The sequence below is a fragment of the Sceloporus occidentalis genome, unplaced genomic scaffold (assembly GCF_023333645.1).
Source record: "Sceloporus occidentalis isolate IW3139 unplaced genomic scaffold, rSceOcc1.0.p SCAF_4, whole genome shotgun sequence".
In the NCBI taxonomy this organism is placed as follows: domain Eukaryota; kingdom Metazoa; phylum Chordata; class Lepidosauria; order Squamata; family Phrynosomatidae; genus Sceloporus; species Sceloporus occidentalis.
The window spans coordinates 104,230,396-104,253,671 of record NW_028316984.1 but is presented as its reverse complement, the minus strand read 5'-3'; the positions used below and the strand labels follow the sequence as shown (position 1 = coordinate 104,253,671).

At 40.9% G+C, this 23,276-nt stretch overlaps 1 protein-coding gene across 4 annotated transcripts in view; it reads left to right on the top strand.

The window, feature by feature from the left end:
• Positions 1 to 23,276, top strand: part of LOC149314445 (DENN domain-containing protein 2B-like) — a 228,540-nt gene that overhangs the window by 168,889 nt on the left and 36,375 nt on the right. For all 4 annotated transcript variants that reach the window (XM_089521130.1, XM_089521132.1, XM_089521129.1 and 1 more), the window contains 6 exons: positions 1,630 to 1,726; positions 3,008 to 3,052; positions 8,694 to 8,878; positions 10,950 to 11,059; positions 13,073 to 13,142; positions 21,108 to 21,185. In XM_089521130.1, the coding sequence (XP_089377256.1) occupies positions 1,630 to 1,726; positions 3,008 to 3,052; positions 8,694 to 8,878; positions 10,950 to 11,059; positions 13,073 to 13,142; positions 21,108 to 21,185 (585 nt within the window). The remainder of the gene's footprint in view (positions 1 to 1,629; positions 1,727 to 3,007; positions 3,053 to 8,693; positions 8,879 to 10,949; positions 11,060 to 13,072; positions 13,143 to 21,107; positions 21,186 to 23,276) is intronic.

The window sequence follows — 23,276 nt, the reverse complement described above, 5'->3', positions numbered from 1 at the left end:
TATTTAGTAAATATAAGTTGTTGCTGTTTAGTTTTTTTAAAAAGCCACAAAACCCAACTAGGATAAGTGTGTGTGTGTGTGTGTGTGTGTATAATGCTAATATGAACAAGTATCCAAGTTTTTTTATAGATTATAAAATAGCATTTGATCTCTATGTTTAGCTCCTCCCTGCTGAATTTACAAGCAGTTAAAAATTTGTTGTTGTTGTGTGTCTTTAAGTCATTTCTGACTTACAGAAACTCTAAGGTGAACCTATCACAGGGTTTTCTTGGCAGAATTTGTTCAGAGGGGGTTTGCCCTTCCCTTCCACTGAGGCTGAGAGAGTACGACTCAGTCAGGTTAACCAGTGAGTTTCCATGGTCAAGCAAGGAGTCAAACCCTGGTCTCCAGAGTCCTAGTCCAGTGGTCAAGCCACCATACCACACTGGCTCCAATTTAAAAATCTAAGTCACTAAAAATGTATTGGAGACAAAAATGGTTATAAATAGATTTTTTCACCAACTGAAAGCTTATGCATATCTCTGTAGAAATTAAGTATACAAATGTAGTATACACATTCAGCTCCACTGAAGACTGCAGGACCAACTTCAATTAAATATGAATAATATTATTCATTTAGTCTTACTTTTTGCACAATAAGAAAGAATGTAAGGAAGAACATTTAAGTGCAAACAACTCGTGCCTTATAATAACTATTTGGTGGCTAGAGGTTTCATGCAGTGTTGGACATCGGCTATTGCAACATTAGAATTCAGTATATGTATAGGGGATGGCCCCATCTCATTGCATCCCCTGAGCTGCCCCAAAACCAGAGGGCTAGTGAATCCTATGAATCTAATTATTGAGAAACTCCTAAGGCTGCAAGGGAGAGTGGAAAGGAGAAAATTTCTATGACACAGGCATGCTTCATACCTAGAATTGCCAGCAGATTTCTGTGAGATTTTCTCTGGTTATGTTTTCTGGAGTGAATATAGCCAGCCATCCTAATGTGCAACCACAATTTCATTTCACTTTCGGCTGCTTTTACTCATTATGGCATTTATTTCAAGCACACCGCTACTGTAGAACTACTCTGGAGCCTTAGATCAGCCCTGCTATGAAAGCTGTTTGAGGGGTATGTTCTCATGTTTGAATATATTCTTAACAATTACTTTTAGCAATGGCCATAGTACAGAACTCATGAAAGAGAAGAGGACATTGACAGAACACAATACTGTAAAGTTCTACTAAGAAGTAGCCACACTGCAGAAATAAAGCAATTTGACACCACTTTAACTGCCATGACTCTATCCTACAGAATCCTGAGATTTGTAGTTTGAAGAGAGAGGCACCAGAGCTCTCTGACAGACCAGGTTGAATACCTCACAAAAGTACAAATCCTAGAATTCCACAGGATAGAGTCATGACAGTTAAGTGGTGTCAAACTGCTTTATTTCTGCAGTGTGGAAACCAGGTGTGTTCGGTGGGGTCAGTTTCCAGGTATGTTTGTATACTGGACTGGAACCTGAAAGAATGACATGAACAGTTATGAATATATAATTTGTTTTTGGTTTCTTTGTTCGTGTGATGTGTGTATGTGTGTGGTTTAAATTTGATGTATGCTGGGCTGATGGCTGTCCTCTTTTCCAGCTTGTACAAAGGATTAATTCTATCTATAGTGCAAAGAGAGGGAAGAAGAGATTGAAGAAACTCTCAATGTCTAATATTGAAACAGCATCGCTGAGAGGTATATGATTGAAACCTTTTGGATTAAGGAAAGAATGTTGAACATCTACCTACCATTATAGAAGTCACTGTGATTTACAAGTAGTTTACCTAGGCTAATAGTAAATAACACTGAACATAGTAAACATATGAAGGTCACAAGGTCAGAGGCTTATTTCCATGCATGCATTGATTACTTCCTGGGAGTTGCATGCAACCACAGACTCTAGTGCAGTGGTTCCCAACCTTCCTAATGCCGTGACCCCTTAATACAGTTCCTCATGTTGTGGTGACCCAAACCCATGAAATTATTTGCTTCATAACTGTAATTAAATAGGTGCTTTCCAATGGTCTTAGGTGACCCCCATGAAAGAGTCATTCGACCCCCAAAGGGGTCCCGACCCACAGGTTGGTAACCACTGCTCTAGTGTATGTATATTCTTGAGCATTTAGGAATTCATCTTTTATACTTTTCATGTTTACTGCTAGAGACACTGGAGAAAACTGATGTAAGTCCAACGAATAGTTTCTATGTAACATGTAGAGTACTTGATTCTACCATAGCGTTTGATTTATCAGCTAATTTATGCAGAACTGCTATGACCATGATAAAACCACTATGTTTTATCAGCCATTTGGTTTTTCTATTCACCTGTGTGCACAAAAATATGAAAAGTGAGATGAACTAAAATGGAATTTGTGTACTTATTATTTCCAAATAAATTTGTAATAGCTATTTTGTGCACATTTTTGTATGTATGTATAATGTATGTCCAGGTAATGGCTCTGCCCTAGGAGGTGTGTTGCTTTATCAGTGGGACATGGTGTTAATCCTGCTGCTCAGACAGGGAGAGAAATGCTACTTTGGGTTTCATTGTAGCTGCTCCTTGCCCATGCTACAGCATAGTTCTTTACTTGTTGAAGAAGCAGCTGACAAAGATACATATCACTTTAGTTAACTTTTATTAACTGCTTAAGACCTGCATGCTATGAATGAGTCATAATTTAGCTCTCACTGTGGTATAATGCCAAATGCAAACTTTCAAGAGTTCCCCTTGGGCTTGTTGCAGAACCTCCTTTCAAAATGTAGAGGGATTTGAATATACAATATTTAATCAGTTGTCAGAATGATCCTAAAGCAGCACGGAAATTACTTTAGAGTGTCTAAATATTTTCAGAATCATGAATAGTTTCCCCATAAAAATCACTTAGTGTGAGATAGGTTCGTTGCAGGGCATTTTTGCTTACTGCAAGAGCAAGCCTGAAGTCTTCTTTCTGATGGTAAAATCCTTCTCTTTTTCAGATGAAAACAGTGAGAGTGAAAGTGATTCAGATGACAGGTTTAAAGGTGAGAAGCTCAGTTCCTATCTTATCTTCTAGTCACTTTACAATCCAGTGAAGTCAGACTGATGGATGCCCCTTTTTGTCTCCAGAGAGTTCAAAATAGTTTGAAAGAGGGATCATTGCTTGTGATGTTTACGCTCATTCTAAGTTCATGTTTAGAAATCACATTTAAGAGTTTTTGTTTCATTTCAAAGGCCTTCAAAACCCGTTTGACCAAAGTTTACAGGGAGACAAAAGAAATTTGTGTCAATATAGTGGGAAATCACCCTTCTCAAACCACTTTCAGTACTTCTTAAAAGTATTGACTGGGTTAAGCTCCTGTATTTCTTTCACTCTGTTTGTCTTATCTGAGAACGTGATAACCATATGCCTTTGAATACTAGACCTTAAAGGACTCTGTTGTTCTGTGTTGTTCGGGGAGAAATCTTGGCTCTTAATACATTGATACATTTTGCAGAGAAGATATATACAAATGTAAGATAAGATGTATGTGAATGTAGACCAAAAATCATCTTAATTTTCAGTGGTGGAATTCTATCTGAAATTAGGAGTACCTAAATGGAGAAGTAATTATGTGACAGATATAAAAAAATGTGCTGGGAATGTCTGCAACCTACTCTTTAGTTTGCTATTCTGTGGAGTTTCTGAAATTTGTCACATTTCAGCTGCCAAATACTGGAGTCTTTAGACTGTAGAGTCCCAGAGTTCAGAAATCAGCACAGATGACTCTCACATATCATATTAAAATAAGATATAACCACTATTGTATATAGTTATGGTTTATGTTAACATCTTAATCTGTGAATTATGAATATTTCTGGGACCACCTTCTCCAGTATATGCCTCCCACATCTTGAGATGAAAAGATGAAGCCCAGTCAGATGTTGCATATGTAGTGTTTTGAGATCTATGAGAGTACAATGCTGTTTTCTTGGAGTAGATACTATCTTTTAGGAAAGACTTTGGCTAGTCTCCACTTTTTGTACCTTTTTACAAACTAGATATTTGCTTTGCTACATATACTGCGAAGTCATTTTCTTGTTCTGTGGAGTTTGGGATGACAGAAATTGTCAGATATGTAGAATAAAAATAATTTAATAACATGTTTTTATTTGCCAGTGTGTAAATTTCACTGTTTATTCTATTATATGCTGTTGTGGTGTGCTTATTTCAGGCTGATTAAGCATTGTACTAATTTTATAGTAAAATAGTAGAATAGAAAATAGTAGTCACTATGCCACATGAAATATCAAGATGATTAAAGGAGAGGTGCTGAGTAGAATTTCAGTGCATACATACTAAGAATGTCAAGAATCCAATTTCCCTATAATTGCTGAATAAGCAGCTATAAAAAAATCACATTCCAAGATTTTTGCATTTTGTGACTTTTGATGAAAAAAATAATTGGCACAAAAAATAGTGCATTTTGCTGCAAAAGCATCATGATGCTGCCCCTGTGTAAATGGCTGGACGGTTTGCAGGTGGCTTGGGAGTGTGCAGCATGTAAACACCATGCTCCCAAGCTGCCCGAAAGGCAGCATCAAAGGGCTGTCTGTTTCAGCTCTTCGTTTACAAGCTACTCTAGGCTCTCTGAATACTATAAGTCTTCTTCTTGCTGTCAGGCTACAATCTTGTGCATCATCATCATTATTATTATTATTATTAAGCTTTATTTATATAGCGCTGTAAATTTACACAGCACTGTACATACAATATTTTAATTAGACGGTTCCCTGCCCTCAGGCTTACAATCTAAGAAGACATGACATGCAAAAGGGGAAGGGAGTGGAAGATGCAGCCAAATGCCTTCTGGGAAGGGCTCAGTTCCTTTGGGGAGGCCTGATGGCATTGGCCTATCCCCTCTCTCCTTCAGAGGCCAGGATGGAGCCAGATGCCTTCTGGGAAGGGTTCAGTTCCTTTGGGGAGCCCTGGTGGGATTGGCCCACCCTTCTCTCCCTCAGAAGCCAGGATGGAGCCAGATGCCTTCTGGGAAGGGCTCAGATGCATTTGCGGAATTGCTGTGTAGTAAAATAGATACATTAGAAATCAGTGCTGAGCCCAGAGTTTATGAAAAAGGAGGAGACAGAGTCTGTAATATTCTTGTTGGTTTATCATATTCTTTTGCTTCTGTATTTTGTTGTGCAGTGGCTCCAAAGGAGAATAGAAAATGGCTGGGCCCACTATTAGGTCCAACAGGTCTTCTGTTTTCTTACCCCACTGCCATGCTATTTTCAGTGCTCTCCAGCCTCAGGTTTGGCTTCTGGAGTTAATAGGAAAATGTAGTTAGAAGGAGGAAGCACAAAGCCCTGTTGCATGGTTCTTAGGATGCAATTTTCTGTTATAATTTGAATAAAAGTGTCCGGCCACAGAATGATAGCCCCTCACATCATGTATTAGCCCACCACTCTGTCCTTGTTATATTTGTATTGTGTTATTAATAGATATTTTAATCTCCAATTTTAATTGTATCATGTTTAATCCTGTTTTAAGGGGGGGGGGTTGGGACATAATGTTGAATGTGGATATTTTAATGTGTTGTGAGCCACTTTGATTGTCTCATCACAGAAAAGCGGGATAAAAATAAAGGTTTTATTAATTATTATTTATTAGTCTTTATTGTAAGATGTGGCCTTATACATCCAGTCAGTAATAGTATAATAAGTGGTAGTCAGTTTGATAAACAGAATAATTTGTACTTTGTAATTTTCTTATATGCTCAAACACTTTGTATATACATGATGGACTGTATCCAAGAGTGTCTATTGCCAGAGCAGATTTGGAGGGCATATGTCTGTGTGTATGTATGTAGAGGTGGAAAGTGATTTAGGAAGCATTGTATAAACAGTGTGCATAAACAGGCCCAGTTGCACAGTATTTTATGTTATGGCTTTATTTCAATCATCATTACAGCAAACTTATAAAATAAATCAGCATTGTTATCTCCTTGTGGGTCATCTGTGATTCAGACAAAAGCCCCCTGTCTCAGAAGATGGTCTTAATACAATCTAGTTCCTCTTTTTGCAGTCTTTTGATGATGGAGTAATTCAGGATACATTGAAAGATAAGCTTGAGTAGGAAGGACTAATTATATCTATATCCATATCATACTGATAGAGATGATATACATTTTAAAAATTCTTTAAAGATATAGAAAATGAGAAGATTGTTAAATTACTGGACAAGGTTCTTGTCTTTAGCTGTCTTTGCTGCCTTTACTGTCTAGAACTAGTCCATCTGACTCTTCATTATCCAGTCACTAAAACTGTCTTTATGGACTTATTTTCCCAACTAGTGCCAGATACTACTTTGATTCCACTGAATTTTCTGGCTTGAGGTTGATGCTGAATGCTGTGGTATTTGTAATCTGAGGTACAGCAGAAACAGATGGATAAAACTGCAATGTGTTGCTGCTAGTTTTATGAGGTGTAGTATTAGTATTAAATGTTTGTTGTTCCACTTTTCTAAAAATCAAAACCCTGCTGAATAACACAATGAATTCTTGATACAGCAAACAGGAAACAACAAGTCACTGTATAACCAATAAAAAATATCAGCATTATCATATAATATGAGAAAGCCTTCCTATATAGCTCCAAACAACAGTTAATAAAAGCAATTCCAGCAGCCCGGTAGAATTTGATGGACAAAAATTGACGCATCTCATCCTCCCAGTTTAGTGTTTAACTACGGTAAATGTGATGCTCATTCTGTGTCAGTCAGAGGACAAATTCTGGTACTGTATGGCTTTTAGAGGACTGTAAGTTTTGAAAAATAATTTCTGATTGTTGCAAAAGGTCCCACATAGAATTGTGCCATTCTCATTCGCTAGTGCACAATCTCATTTGCTTTAATAAGATTGTGAGCAAGCAGAAGTATAGGGACATGATGATATTTAGAAGTGCATGTGTTTTCATCACTCCTTTCTTAGCATCAAAACTGAAACCTGTTTTGAACTATAGACTGATTTTATTTGCAACTGCTGATTAAAAATGTATGTGAATTAATAAAGTATAAAGAAAGAATACATGATTGTTCAAGTATGTGAATCTAAAAGGCCTGAAAACAGTAAAGTATGTGAATCTAAAAGGCCTGGTTTTATGCAATCGTTGGAGAAGTTTGCACAACTCTTAATTTGTTACATATCTTAAGATAGGGTTGCCATAACCCGGCGGCCCCCGTGCCATTCACGGTTTCGGGGGGCCCCTCCCGGTCCCGGTCCGGTTTGGGCCCCCACCCGTGCCTTGTTCCCGGTTTGGGGGCCCGCTCCGGCCATTGCCGCTGCCGCTAATGCGGCTGCTGCGGCGCCAACCCACCTCCTCCTCCGGCTCCGCCTTCCTCCTCCTCCTCAGCGGGCCGGCGGCAGAAGCGCCGCCGCCACCGCGCCTCCACTGGGAGGGCTTGAGCGCCTTGGCGTGTGCCGCCCAGGCCTCAGCAGGGGCCAGTGGCAGCGCGCGCACCTGCCCATTCCCTCCGCATGCGCCTGCCCGCCCCAGTTTCCTCCGCACGCGCGCGCGCGCGCGCGCCTGTCCACCCCACTTCCCTCCACGCGCACGCGCGCACCTGCCCACCACACTTCCCTCCGTGCGCGCGCGCCTGCCCCGCTTCCAGGAGGAGGAGGGGGGAGAGGAGGAGGAGGAGGAGGAGGAAGGAGCCGGAGGAAGGGTGCCTGAAGGCCAGGACACAATTGGGCCAGAGGAGGAGGAGGAAAGCTGAGTCAGTGGCCATTAGGTCTGCCTTGGTATTTTGGTTTTTTTTAATAATTTTTAAAAATATAAAATACTTATTTTATTTAATTTTTTTAATTTTTATTATTGCTTTTTTTATTTTATTAATTTTATTATTGCTTGTTTTTGTTTCATTATATTAATTTTATTATTGCTTGTTTTTGTTTTATTTTATTAATTTTTATTATTGCTTGTTTTTGTTTTATTTTATTAATTTTTATTATTGCTTGTTTTTTATTTTATTTTATTAATTTTTATTATCAAATATATAACCCCTGCCTTGTTTTTTATTTATTTTTTCATTATTTTTTATTATTAAATATATGCAAGTGCATTTTTTGTGTATTTATGGTGCTTTGAATGCTAACAAATGCCTTTCCTGGACAATTATAGTGATGATGATGATGATGATGATGATGGTGATATTGATATCAACAAGCCTCTGAGGCACGGCCAATGTAACTTGCTGTGATTTTTACAAACTCATGCGCAGTGAAGAAAAACCACAGTCCCTTGCCCAAGTACACACTTCTGAGAAGTACAGTTGAACCCGAGGGCAAGTCCATTTCTGCCATCTGTCTAGGAATAATGCCAAAATGTCCTCCATTTTGATCATGCCTAAAAACATGCATTTATATTAACATTTTTTTTAAAAAACTCAATTTTTTGCGCGTCCTCCATTTTTATAAAAATGTGTCCTACATTTGAAAATGTTGCCCTACATTTGTCCTACATTTGTCCCGGTTTGGAGGTCCTCACTTATGGCAACCCTATCTTAAGATTCTTTTCAATTACTTCTCCCACTGCCTGAAAGGCCTATATTTCTATCAGAAAGAGAAAGAATTCCAAGACTTGGTGTTAAAAGCACAGAACACCCACAGAACCACCAACTAATGCTTCTTGTTCCTTTTGTAATACTAGCTCACACTCAGCGCCTTGTTCACATCCAGTCAATGCTGAAGAGGGCTCCTAGTTACCGGACTTTGGAACTGGAGCTGATTGAATGGCAGGAACGTGAACTGTTTGAGTATTTTGTGGTAGTTTCCCTTAAGAAGAAACCCTCTAAAAACACTTATCTCCCTGAAGTCACATATCAGTTTCCAAAGGTAAGAATTGTATTGATGGATAGTCATTACTTATTGTTGTTAGGGCTGTTCACTTTCTTGTCATTGTATTTGTGTAGTTTGTCATTATTTCTCTTTAGTCCTTTTTTCTGATATCAGATATGAACATTTTTATATGTGTACTGATTAAATGAGCACAACAAAGAATCCTGATGAGATTGTGTGATTACATTTTCATTTCTTGGAATCATATGATTGGAAAGGACCCTAAGGTCCATCTGTTGGTTTTAACATTGTACGTATTTGGTATGTATATGCAGTAATGCACATCACTATTTCGTAAGGGTAATACCACTAATATGGCAACCTGTGAAGTGGACTGTCCTGAACAAACCCTAGACACTGAAAATGGAACAGTGGCAGATTGGTGGAACATCAGGGCCACTCTTGAAACATGGACAGGAAATTTGGAACTCTACACCCTAGGGAGAACTCTGGATGGAGATAACTATGAAACTGTCCTCAGCTTGATCTGAGGTACAGTTGGCCCTTGGTATCCACTGAGATTTGGTTCCAGGACCTCTGTGGAATCCAAAATCCATGGATGATCAAATCCCATTAAATACCATGGCGTAGTAAAATGGTGACCCTTATATAAAATGGCAAAATCAAGGTTTGCTTTTTTTGCATAGATAGATAGATAGATATTTTCATTAAAAATTTCAGTGAGATACAGTCAGTCCTCTGTATCCACGAATTCCTTATCCATGGATTCAACCATCTGTGGATACCGAGGACTGACTGTGTCTCACTGCATTTTTTTTTTACAGCATAAAGCAATTTTAGACCTATGTGCTGAATGCTAATAAATTCATAACATTGCATCATAAGGTCATCCTCTATACTTTAAATGCATAAGATTTTGCTTTGCTTTCTGGTTTTCTTAAATTTCAGCATGATGCAGCCATTGTCACAACATATAGAGTAAGCATTATCTGTCCTTTCTCCACACATGGACCCTCCCCAAAATTCCCCATTGCCCATGGTGCCAGTGGGAATGACTTTTCTGTCACATGCAAGTGGAGTGGCTTTTTTAAAATGAGGAGGATGGCCAGTGAGGCAAGGCTTAAACCTTTTCTGTGATGCACCTTCAGTGACCCTACCATTGTAAAAATTATAGAAAATCAGAAAGAGAAGCTGTACTCTAATAAATGGGATGTATAATATGACCCTTAATTTAACAAAAAGGAGTTTCTTAGTTAAGGAAGAGAGCTCACATTTTACAATGCTTCTCTCCCCATCCCCCAGTCACAGTCATGTTTGAAGTGTGCAATGTTATACTATTTTTGAAGGAGAAGTCCTTTTAGTTCCTTGCTTCTGTGCACATTTACTTGGAAGGAAATCCTGATGAATTTAAGAGCAGCAACACTAGCATAGTTTGAGTGTTGAATCAGTACTCTGGGAAACCAGGATTTGCATTCTCACTCAGCCATGGAAAGCTAGTAGCTGGCCTGGGGCACATCCTGCTTCCTCAGTCTCAGAGAAGGGCGATGGCAAACCTCTGAATAAATCTTGCCAAGAAAAATCTAGGATGGGGTGCTGGAAGTCAGTGTTGAGGGTACATAACAACAACAAAAACTTTAAATGAAATTGACCTGCTAACAATGTGTTGGTGTGATGTTTTCAAGAATTGTGAAGCAGCACAACTGACAATTAAAAAAATTAAAAAGATGTATGTATATTGGGGAAGGGAAGTATCCATTATTTCCAAACATAAACCTGAACAGAAGGAATGGCCTCAGAAGGGAATTCCTTTTCTTTTCTCCCCAGTACAGAGGACCTGGAAGAAACAGATGGGAAAATGTCAAATGAAGGCAATTTCCATGAAAAGAGTCATGCTTACAGAAAGTGCCTTTGTCTGTTCTGGGAGTATCTCTCCTCTTCCAGCTTCCTGCTGCCTATCATGGCATGACTTTAATCCTCAGTAAAAAGTGTTTTGTTTCTGTTTTTAAAGAGTACAGGGGACTGTAGTGGAAAGGAAGGGATTTGAGATTTCAGAACTTTGATTTGGGTCTACGCTAGACTCTACTGATATCGATCTATTCTACCACAGCTAGAAAGACCCACAAAACAAGTTCGTGAAGCAGAAGAACGGCTCAAAGCCATTCCCCAGTTTTGCTTTCCAGATGCCAAAGACTGGAATCCAGTGTCAGAATACAACAGGTAAACAGTTTTTTCAGTAGACACAATTGTGGGTTAGTAACAAGGCTCGTACTATGTTTTGCCCTTTGTTCCATGAATAATGTTGCTTTTTTTCCCATCCAGAACTCCATAATGTTTTGCTGGTCCAGGACACCTAGTTCGTGTCCCTTTTCACAACTCAAAGAAAGTGTAATTTGATCAGCATTGTAGAAGGACAGTGATGATATTACATTACTTTAGATTCTAAATGTTCTGGAAAATTTGCCTTTTTGGTATCTGATATTAGAGATGAGAGAACTTGCCTATCTCCTGCTCATTTCTGATCAATACAGAAAAGATGCAAACTCTTTACAACATTTCAGAAAGAATGTATATTTCCCAACTCACACCCCAGGCTTAGAAAATAATACTTTTAATGATTTCTGTCTTTAGTATATTCTGTTTTCTCCTTAAATCCCTCTTCTTTCCCTGGACAATGGTTGTAGCAGCAGCAGCAGGATAGAAGGAAGAGAGGGGAGCAAGGAGGTCAACCCCTTCCTTTTTTGCGTTGCCCTGATGCAGATCAACCTTCTTAGAGGAAAGTCATAGTGATTCTTGAAAACTACAGTGACCTAGATCCACCACATTGAGTTGCCAAACCAGAAGAGAAAACCATTTATCCTATTAGCTCGCAGGGTGGCCAGATGTGCTAACTGCAAAGGAGGACAAGGCACTGCAAAATGCAGGACATTCAAGAAAAATATGAGGTATTACAAAATAAAAGCTAAAAACACTAATATAAATATAACTTCATGCTTCTTAGTCCTGCTGGAAATGGAGGACATTTTGAAATTCCTCCTGGACAGACATCTGAAATGTAGAACATGTCCAGGAAAAGGAGGATGTCTGGTCACCCTGCTTGCTCCTCACTGCTGCTTTTGAAAGCTGTTCAGGGATGGTAGGGGCTAGGAAGACTGTGTTCTGGGGATTGGTATAGATTGTGAGGAGGGAAATTGGGCATCCTTCTCTAATTTGTATTGTAATCCAAGATGGGGGAGAATTTAAGCACTCTTAGAGCATGCCTCTCATTTTATAAGCTGGCAGCAATTTTCTTTGAGCTCAGTTGAGGAGAACCTTATCAGCATGCCTGTATAATTTATGTTACATTGTTTGTTCTTATATGGATCTGGGCACAGTTAGAAAGTTAGTACCAAAAGAATAAGATATTCAAGGCTATTGGGAGAGTCTTTAGTTTACCTCTTAAATGGACTTACTTCAACAATCAGATTTCAATGTCAAGTTCTAGCCTGAAATAGTTGAAGTTCTTTGAGATTTAACTGAAACCATGGGTTGTTGTTTTTTAATTACCATAATTTATGGCTTATATCAAGGGTGGGAATTATTTGGCCCTTCAGAATTCTAAAATCTGGAATACTCCAAAATCCAAAATTGTCCACATGGGTGGCTGAGATAGTGACACCTTTGCTTTCTGGTGGTTCAGTGTACACAATCTTTGTTTCATAATTAAAAATATTGTGGTTAAATGTGCATAAAACTACCTTCAGGCTATGTGTATAAGGTGTATACAAAACATAAATTAATTTCAAGTTTAGATCTGGGTCCCATTCCCAACATATCTCATTATGTATATGAAAATATTTCAAAATCTAAAAAGAAGCAAGCAAGCAAACAAACAAACTGAAATCCAAAACATTTCTGGTCCCAAGTATTTTAAGATAAGAGAAACCCAGACTATAGCTGGAGGGCAAAAGAAGGGAAGATATGAATTAATTTCAAAATAGGACATACAAGGCCTAGTTTCTTATTGTTTGTGATTTTCAGTCATCATTTACATATGGAGAGAACAATACAAAATCCTTTGGTTAGTGTCCTAGCCTCACCAAGAGTTTGGAGTAAAACTTTATCTTCTCTATCTGGAAGATAACTCAAGATATGTCAATAAAATTTTGATTAATTGATTCATTGGTTTCCAGAGTGAATGTTAACACCTGCTTTAAAGCAAAGCAGTAAAATCTGGGGTGATCTTTCTTATAGTGAGACATTCTCTTTCATGCTGACTGGAGAAGATGGCAGCAGAAGATTTGGTTATTGCAGACGATTACTAGTAAGTACATCTACTTCCCCTCCCCCCCAAAGTACTAAATTCCAACATGCTAAACATTAGCCTAGAGAAAAGACCATTAAGGGGAACAAAGGCCTAATACAGATGGCGCAGAAGCGCTGTCCTAAGGCCAAAACTAGGGCTGGGGAGCACGCAGTGACTGCACGCTCCCCAGCCATTTTGAAGGTGTACTGTCCATACACAGTGTGTGACGATGTTGTCATGCATGCGCCGCCTCCACATGGACCGACGCATGCGTGACATTAGTGTGCCGCTGGAGGGCACTTGTGGTGCCTTATCTGCAGCACAGAAAGGAGCTCCGAAATGGAGCTCCTTTTGGGCGTGCCCTTCATTCCTGTGGCAACTAGATTGCTGCCGGAACAAAGCCAGGGAGAAAGGGGCTGGGCGGCCCCTTTCTCCCATGGCTGCTCCTGTCAGGGTGTCCGGGGGCATGCAGCCCCAAGGATACCCCTTTTCCAGGTCAAGGGGAAGCGGTGTTTTGTCGCTTCTTCGTAGCCTGGAAAAACGCCAGATTGGGGCCACAGGGGCTGCCGGTATGGCTGCCCTGGCCCCAATCCTCTGAGGAAAGGGGTGGGTGTAGGCCACCCCAAAGATAGAAGCCTTCAAATATATAAACGACTGTTATTCAAGAGACTAAGCAAATGTGTTCTTTCTTGATCCAGAAAATGGGAATAAAACCAATGAATTCAAATTCCAAGGAAGGATATTTCAGCTAAACTTCAAGAGATGCTTGTTAATGGGAAGAAATGTGCCCCAGGGGAGTAGATTACCATGGTGATGGGCAATTCTTTACTGGTGGTATTTCGTCTGTCCGGGATGCTATAGTTGAATCTTATTTGCAGATCCTATTGGAAATTGTCCCAAATGGTGGTTAAGATGCCTTTCAGTTTTATGGTTCAATGTGGCCTATTATCAGATGTGAACTTGGATGTCTTTTTCATAGTACAGAGAAATTCAATAAGCACATGTATCACATATAGTCTTGCTGGTGCATATATGGTCTTGCAGGGCTTTCTGTTTGGACGAATTGTATTTTATTGTTTCATTGTAGCTGTAGGTCTGCGTAATTGGGAACTCTGCTAAGACTGGGTTTCCAATTATGTCAGGTTTTGTAAAATGTTTTGGGTGAACATGGTTACATTTTCTTTTTAGAAGGACAGGAATTACCTCCAAGGAGGCAGGGCCTCATCTCATAGAGGCAGGATGAGATGTCCTGCTCCATTTGAGTCATGGACTACCAATACAATACAACTGGATCATAAAAAACAATCCTACTACTCAAAACAATCCCTACTGCCTACACAGGGATGGTCATTACAGTTTGACAAGAGAACTATGTTTGCTCACAGGCCTGATTAGAAGCATAGATCTAGTATGTGGCTTTCTAGATCTGAGGCACTGCATTCCTTATGAATGTAATGTGTAAGTACAAAGGGTAGTGTTACATTGGGAAGAGGGTAAGAACTGAAATAGATGCCATGAAGCACGGGAGGTTTGGGGAGTGAAGATGCTTGTCATTATTTTTAAAATCATTGACACTGTAACCTTAAAAGGTTTTTAATTTTTTTAAAAAGACCAAGAGTAATATTTTATGAGGCCAGGGCCTTTGACTAAACTGTGAGCAATTATTGTTCCTACTATTATATATGACCTAGGAATGCAGTGTTTTTACTGGCACTTTGCAAGAGAGCGCTTAGCTGGTAGCTGTCCAGGATGCCTGGCATGGCTGCAACATTCCTACAGATTTGACACAATGATTTTAACCAAAATCCCACATGCTAGATATAATCACTTGATACTTTGAGAAGGCGTTTTATACCTAATATGGACAAAGAAAGATTCTGCTTTTTCAGAAATTTGACGTCCGTTGAGGAGCAGGTCTTGCTCCAAAAATAGACTCATCTGTGTTCACTTAACTCTATTAAGTTTATTCATGGTTTTTTCACTGCAGGAGCACACACACCTGCTGACCATACCAGTGATTCTCAGATTAAAACATTAATCTCTTGTTCCCATCCATTGTGTGCAGTTTGATCACCAAGGTATTCTCTGAAGAAGATATTTTGAAAGACCCTTAACAATGGAATTAAGAACCAGTTTATATATATGTGTGCGTGTGTGTGTATTCTTCTTTGTTCTAATTGGAAGCTAAGATAAATACCTTTGGTACACAAAACTGGTGGCGCAGTGATTAAATGCCTGTACTGCAGCTGTGAAGACACACCCAACTAAAGGTTCAACTAAAAGATCACTTAAGTCCCAAAGTTGACGGTAGTCCTTTGACTTGAGGATTGGGAACTTATAAAGCCGGTTTAGTAACGATGCTTCTATTTCTGTTGATGAACCATATTGCTCTTCTAATCTGTTCCACGCTGTCTGCAACGCCTTAACTGGATCTGACACGTAGGCTGCGTAGATTCTCTGGACCTGAAGGGATGAGTTGGGGCCCAACCATGCCATGAGTAAGGTGAGCTCCTCATCTGCTTGCAGTTTCAAATCTCTAATGGCTCTCTGAAAAGTTACCTTCCATAAGCTAAAGTCTTCAGGAAGGTCTGAGAATTTCTGGATTCCCTTGTCTCTAAGGTCCTTCCTGGGAGTTATAAACATCAGTGGTGAACAAGACTCCATGAAGGTGGGAATTGTCTCTGCAGGCTGGAAGAAGCGTGGACTCCTTTTAGTTGGCAAATCAGCTTGACTGGCAGACAAGTCCATAGATTCTCTAGGCCTGTAAGTCTTGGGAGCTTCAGCAGCCAGGGCTTGCTGAATGGCTACGCTAGCATGGCTGGGAATTTGGCTCCCCGCCATGGGCTTCTGGTCTCCAAAGAGTTCATTGACTGCCATATTTATAGGTGGACAGTCAAAATGGATAATCTTTTCTTTGCAGACAGATTTTTCTGTAGGCTGAAGCCATGGAACGGCAAGCAATTGTGTCTTGCTAGCATCTAAGTTAGGAGGTGACTTGACCACTGGATCCTGTGGGGAGCTCTCATCCACAAAGAACAAGGTAGACATCCTGTCTCTAGGCTCTTGTGTAGGAAGCAACCTCACGGTTTCTTCACTCAGATCATCCTGGAAGGTCTTGGCTAAAATCCTGGCCTTTATGGACAGTGATGAAGCCTCCTTAGCCTTGAGAAGAACTTTCTTTTCATTCTTAATAGCAAGTTTTTGCCTTTCTTGTTCTGCTTTAAGGGCAGCTTTTTGCTTTTCTTGCTCTGCTTTGAGGGCAGCTTCTTGCTTTTCTAAATCAACCTCTTTATGAGAAAAGGTAAGTTCTTCACTGGCCATTGCTGCCTCTGATTCGGCATGCAATATTTCAAACTTTAATTTCATCCTTTCTACTTTGAATTGCTGGGCTACCATAGACGAACTCCAGCTAGCATGCGAAGAAGAACTGCCACTACCACCTTTACTGGAGTGGGAACCATGCCTGTGGGAAGAAGACCTGCTGGTGTGACAGGTTTTTGACCTCTTTGTACTTTGAGGCTTCCCTGGGTATATTCCTCTGCTGGACTTGGCACTGCTGGCAGGGGACTTTTCACTCTCTTTATTAACTTCTAAGCTCTGCAGCCGGAACTTGACTGTGTCCAAAACTGCGCTATATTCCTTTTCTTTATCCGCGACTTCTTCCAGGAACTGTTTTAGTCTGGATTCTGCATCAGGATTGTTAATGGTTTGGATCCTTTTATTCACCACTTCTTTCCACTTTAGGAAACTGGATTGCTGGGCAAGCTCTCTTCTTTGCATGTCTTCTGAGTCGCAGACTGCTGACAGAAAGGACATGGCATGTTGCAAACTCTTCCAAGCTTTCAGTTCTTTCACACTTAAGTGACTTTCCTCTTTTAACAGCAGTTTTAGGGCCTTCTCAGTCGGGTGTCTGTCCCTAAGAGAACGAGTGTCATGTGTGTGTCCATGTGCTAGTTCTTCAGAAAGCCTATCCATTCTGGCTGGTCCTAGTTGCCGACGCAACAACTCAGCAAGGATGAAGAGGACAAATGGTGTAGTGCTGATTTTACTTACAGCCTGCTACTGCTCCGCTTTCCTACTGTCACCACTCTTATGCTACTTCAGCACAGCCAGACCTGGAGTGAGTTAAAGAGTCTTCTAGCTCCTTTCTTCAGGCTTTCAACGTGAACAAACATAAAACACACATAAATCTCTTCATAAAACTCTATCCATATACTTGAATGGAAAAAGTTCTCTCTAAAATGGCCGCTGATAATGTGCTCAGAACTCTGCAAGAAGAAGTAGAACTAAAATGGCCTCCGACCATGTGCTCAAAACTCTGCAGGAAGAAATAGCTCCAAAATGGCCGCCCACCATGTGCTCAGGACTCTGCAAGAAGAAATGGCTCCAAAATGGCCGCCAACCATGTGCTCAGGACTCTGCAAGAAGAAATGGCTCCAAAATGGCCGCCAACCATGTGCTCAGGACTCTGCAAGAAGAAATGGCTCCAAAATGGCCGCCAACCATGTGCTCTGGACTCTGCAAGAAGAAATGGCTCCAAAATGGCCGCCAACCATGTGCTCAGGACTCTGCAAGAAGAAATGGCTCCAAAATGGCCGCCAACCATGTGCTCTGGACTCTGCAAGAAGAAATGGCTCCAAAATGGCCGCCAACCATGTGCTCAGGACTCTGCAAGAAGAAATGGCTCCAAAATGGCCACCAACCATGTGCTCTGGACTCTGCAAGAAGAAATGGCTCCAAAATGGCCGCCAACCATGTGCTCTGGACTCTGCAAGAAGAAATGGCTCCAAAATGGCCGCCAACCATGTGCTCTGGACTCTGCAAGAAGAAATGGCTCCAAAATGGCCGCCAACCTTTTCCCCTTTTATAACCACAGAGTCTTCTTCTCCTTCTATGCAAATCTTGGGATTTTGCTTCAATGCAGGGCCTTGCACTGGGACTCTCTTTGACAGGCCGGAAGCGGCAATGGCCGCCAGGATTTCTTACACTATGAAGACACACCCAACTAAAGGTGGTGGCAGGTTTGGGTGTGCAACACCGATACCCTGGTTTGGGTGTGCAACACCGATACCCTGGTGAGATCAAACTCTTCTACCCAAAAAAGGCTCTGAAGCTGAATGTAAAGTTCAAAAGGGGGGAAATTTAATTTAAAGGACAAAATAAAGAGTTTTCTCCTCCCCAGCTCTAAACAAAAGGTACTTTACAGTTTCAGCAATCTTCAGGTTGTCATCTTTCTGGGTCTGATGTTAGTTTGCTCTCCTCACTCAATGAAACTGGTGCAGGGTCTTTCAGCTCCTGAATTCCTCTATTTTCTTGCTGATAGTAACTAAAATGGCTAACTTGGTAACTGATTTGGCTAAAGTGTAAGAAATGCCCTTTCCGGCTGTCTGGGCCTGTTTGCCACCAAAAAGACAGCTCTCTGCCTGCTCACAGCAAAGACTGCTCCCAACTAAAGGCTTCCAGCTACAACAGAGCATGCTGGGAAAGGGCAAACCAAACCTGGAAATAATGCAGGGGAATCCTACAGCTCCTCCCACAAACTAATACAAAGAACTTTTCTACACTAAACATACTATGGCCTGAACCAAAATGAAAGAAAATGCAGGGGAAAGTTTCAATCAGTCCTGGCAGGACATCACAGCAGCCATTCGCTCAAAACCACAAGGTTGCGAGTTCAAGACCAGCAAAAGGACCTAAGCTTGACTCAGGCTTGCATCCTTCTGAGGTCGCTAAAATGAGTACCCAGACTGTTAGGGGCAAATTAGCTTACTTGCTAATTAGCTTACTTGCTGTTCACCGCTATGATCTTTGGAATAGTGGTTTATAAATAAAACAAATTAAATTATTATTATATAAGATCTGTTTTGATATACAAGGGCCATTTTGGCTCTTGAAATACAGCACCAGCAGACACCCACTGGTTGAATGTTCTTGTCCACAACATGTATTCTTTCACAGTACCTAAGTGTTTCTAGATTGCTTCTTAACTCACAGAATTCATTTTGGTGAGTATGTAGGAAGCATCAGAGGCAAAAAGAACTGCTTCTTTCCCAGTATTGCTGACAGAAGCAGATCCATCTGTGGAAGAACCCATTGGGTCATGCCTATTATTGGGGGGGGGGGGGGGATTTTTTAAAAAAAATTTTTTTGGATTAGAGTTATATCCCACACATCCTTAAAGAAGACCATGTGATCAACAGGAGCCCAAGGCACACCACTCTTCTACTTTACACACGTAATGAGGGAATGTTCACACCAGTGCTTCTCAGACTGTGGAATGGGTCTCCTGTGGGGTGCATGAGAGTCACTGAAGAGGAGTGTGAGACTTGGAAGTCCCGATCCTTCCTCATCCACCACCACCTTTGCTTTCCAAACCTTTTTTGTCCTGGAGGGAAAGGGAAAGGCAAGGAGGGTGCTTGGCATAGCCACTTCTGACTGAGGAAGAGGAGAACGGGGAGGTTCACTGGATCATAGCTTCTGGCAGGACCCATCCTAAGATGCTACTTCTCCCCCCCCCCCCCGCCCCACCTGTCCTGTCACTTCCCCAGTTTTTAGAACAAGACATTGCTGCAGCCTCAGCCAATGTGCTTGCTTAGTCCAGTGGGCCCTAGGTGCACAGCGGTTGAAGGAGAGCCAACGTCTATGATAGTCCTGGGCAGTGGAGAGGCCAGCTACACCTCTTGCTAGGGGCTGCTGCTATCACCTGCTTCTGGCTGGGCCCCTGAGAGGCAGAGGAGAAGCAGCCTCAATGGCTTTGCTCCCAAACAAATGGCATTTTGGATGAGCCAGCCGAGGAGGACCAGTACAAACTCACTGCTTCCTGAGAACTGCTGGAGCAGAGCATGTGCCTGGGCTCACCACTGCCCTGTGCCACCATCTCCACCCTAACTCTATATTAAATAGGGAGGAGTGTTCACATATATAAAAGGGGTCACAAGGGTAAAATGTTTGAGAACCACTGGTCTGCACAAATTCTTCAGAATAGTGACGATAAGGTCAATCGGCTTGAGGCATGGCTTGTTTACTACGATCAGTCTTGTTATATTGAATTTTTCCTAGATGCCTTCTACTATGCCCTGGTGGCACAGTGGTTAAATGCTGGTATTGTAGCCACAACGTTGTGAATTTAATCCCACAGGGCTCCACGTTGACTCAGACTTTTGTAGGTCGGTAAAATAGGTACCCAGCTTGTTGGGTGCAATTGGCTTACATGTTATAAACTGCTTAGAGAGTGCTTAGTTCACTGTGAAGAGGTATAGAAATGTAAGTGCTATTGCTGTTTCTGTTGCTATTGCTATGTAAGAACCACATCATGGAGCCCAGGTTCATAATGGACTCAGCATGGTAACTCATTAGGAAGATCTAAGATAGCAGTTTCAACCACAGTGTGCTCCACAGTACTAACATATTGAAAACCGTTGAGTTCTTATTCCCAGACTTCTTCATATGTGGTCATGGTGTCTTCATTTCATGTACTATGGTAAAAAGAAAAGTATGAGCTGTTGACGCTAAAATTAAGTGTCCCTTTTTTTAACATTGCTTTGGCATGATGCCAGAAATATGTGTCCATTATGTAGTGATCAATAAAGTGGATAAACATTCCTCATGCCTTGCATTTCATTCCTTAGGAAAAAGAGTAAGGAAGGCCTGTTCCAGACTGCCAAAATAAAGCTGCTTCGGGTCTCTTTGGAGGTATGCTGTTTAAATGATGCATGCATCCTAAGAATCCGGAAGCTGCACCAAAGCTGCCCTCCAGTGCTTAGGAATGGAGTGTGGCTTTGGCGCGACCTCTGGACTCTTAGGACCCATGCATCATTTAAATAGCATACCTCCAAAGAGACCCGAAGCAGCTTTATTTTGGCAGTCTGTAACAGGCCATAATTTCCTCAAGAGTGACTCATTAGGTGAAGAAAGGAATTATATCAATAAATGGCAATTCAATCCTCCTTTCTTTTTCTTTCTTTAATTTTTTTTGGTTGTCAGCCAAGTGGAAAAGGTCCGCGCTTACCTGAAGTATATTGTGTCATCAGCCGCCTGGGTTGCTTTGACTTGTTTTCCAAGGTAAGCTGTTCTTTTTGCACTGACTTTGTGTTTGCTGCTCATAGAGAACCTTTCTACTTGAATCAAGGAGAAGTATTCTTTGCTTTACAGGTGATAACAGGACACAGTATTTTAGAATTACCATGTAGGACAGATGATCTCTGTTACTGGTTTTATCAAAGAATGCTTTATTACTTCTGTGTCTGAAATAACATCTAGATTTGAAAAACATCTGTGTCTGTAAATATTGGAGCACACACTCTCTGTCTCTCTCTCCCCCACTTTCCTTATTGTTTTTTAAAAGGTACTTTTGGCTGAGCTGTAATTCTTGGTTCATAAGCCTGAAATGATGGGCCAGAATAACACTAACCCACTATCTGTTTACTGCCAGATATAGGGAATGCCTGCACAACTTCCTTTTCCTGACTGTTGGATATTCAGCCAATGCATATCTAATCCTCGTAGTCTATACTGCCTCCATATTCAGCTTCCATTAATCCCCAAGAGAGATTGTTTTGTGGCCTGTGCAACAAGAAGTATCTGCACACCCAAAAGAATGATGTCAGACTTGGAAATCTCTCATTCCATATGGCCTCTCCTATTGTTTCCAGGTCCTGTTCCACATACTGCCACTACAATGCTAAAATAAAATATCAAGATGACAGTATAGAAAGTTCACTATGCACAGACATCCACAAAGAAAAGATAATTCCATATGCATGATGGTTGTATATATGAGATCTGTTAGATTAGGCTGTTTCTCTTTCTGTCTCTCATTCTCCCCCTCCCTCCCTCCCTCTCCTGCACATAGATTAAAGATATCATCAACACTTTTGGAAGGTAAGGGGAAACCCCCTCTGAACAAATCGTACCAAGAAAACCCCATAATTTTTTGGTTGTTGTCTGCCTTCAGTCATTTTCAAACTATCATGGAGTTATCTGGGGCTGAAAGTATGTGACTGGCCCAAGGTCACACAATGGGTTTCCATGGCTGAGCAGGGAATTGAACCCTGGACTCTAGAGTTGTAGTCCTACGGTCAGTAATTATTATTGTTTGCTTATATAGCACCATCCCTGTACATGGTGCTTTACAAATAAAAGAACAGCAAATCAGTTACCTGCGGTCAGGCTTACAATCTAGTTAAGACATGACACAAAAGGATGGCAATGGAGGAGGGGATTAAGTCTCTTGTCTCTTCTTCCCTCCCTCTGAGGCCACAGAAGTGGCAATTGGGATGGAGGGATGGTCTTTAATCAGGGTGCCCACATGTGTCTTAACCACAAAGGAGGATAAGGCACCACAAAATGAGACCTGGGGTGGGTGGATTGGATGGAGAGATTAAGATCACATACCTCTATCATAGGCTGTCATGGGCTGACAACATATGGTTCCTTCTTATGTCTGTACAACCGTGGAGATGGTTCAGAAGGAGACCAGTTTTGCAAAAGGGTTAATGTTTCTTATGCAGAAGTTAATGGAAATAATAAGTAACTTAACAATAAACCACTTACTCGGGCTAATGAAACAACAGAAATACCTGTAAAGCCTGGGCATTTTGACAGACTCTCAGCAAATGTTGACAGTCCCACAGATATTCTCCTATATCAAATAAAAGTTTTGAAATATAAAGAAGCTTTCAAGATACAATTTGCTTACTTAAAGGGAATTTGAACTGTTTCTGCTGTTGCTGCATATGCCTGAATGAATGTTTCACTTGTCCCTCATTTTGATAATGTTTTTGTTCTGCTAAGGTTGACTAAATGGAATATGTGAGAGAGGTTTTTCTCAGAACATTTATCCTTGTGTCACAGCAGAGAGATGGAAAATATAGTATTTCATACAAGAGGTATATTTGTTTTAGTGGACTTGGATTTGTGAGGCCTGGATTTAAATGCCACATTTGCTACAGATAAATGTGCCACTGAATAGTCTTAACTAGAGCTTGGAAAGGTTATATCTTGGATAGCAATTTCCGTAATCCTCCAGTGCTTATGCTAGCTGGGAGATTCTGGGAGCTCTGATCCAAAAAAGGGACTTTACTCAGCTCTGTTCTTGACATATGTTATACAGGAAGATTATTTGTCCATTGAGCTCAGTGTTATTTACTTTGA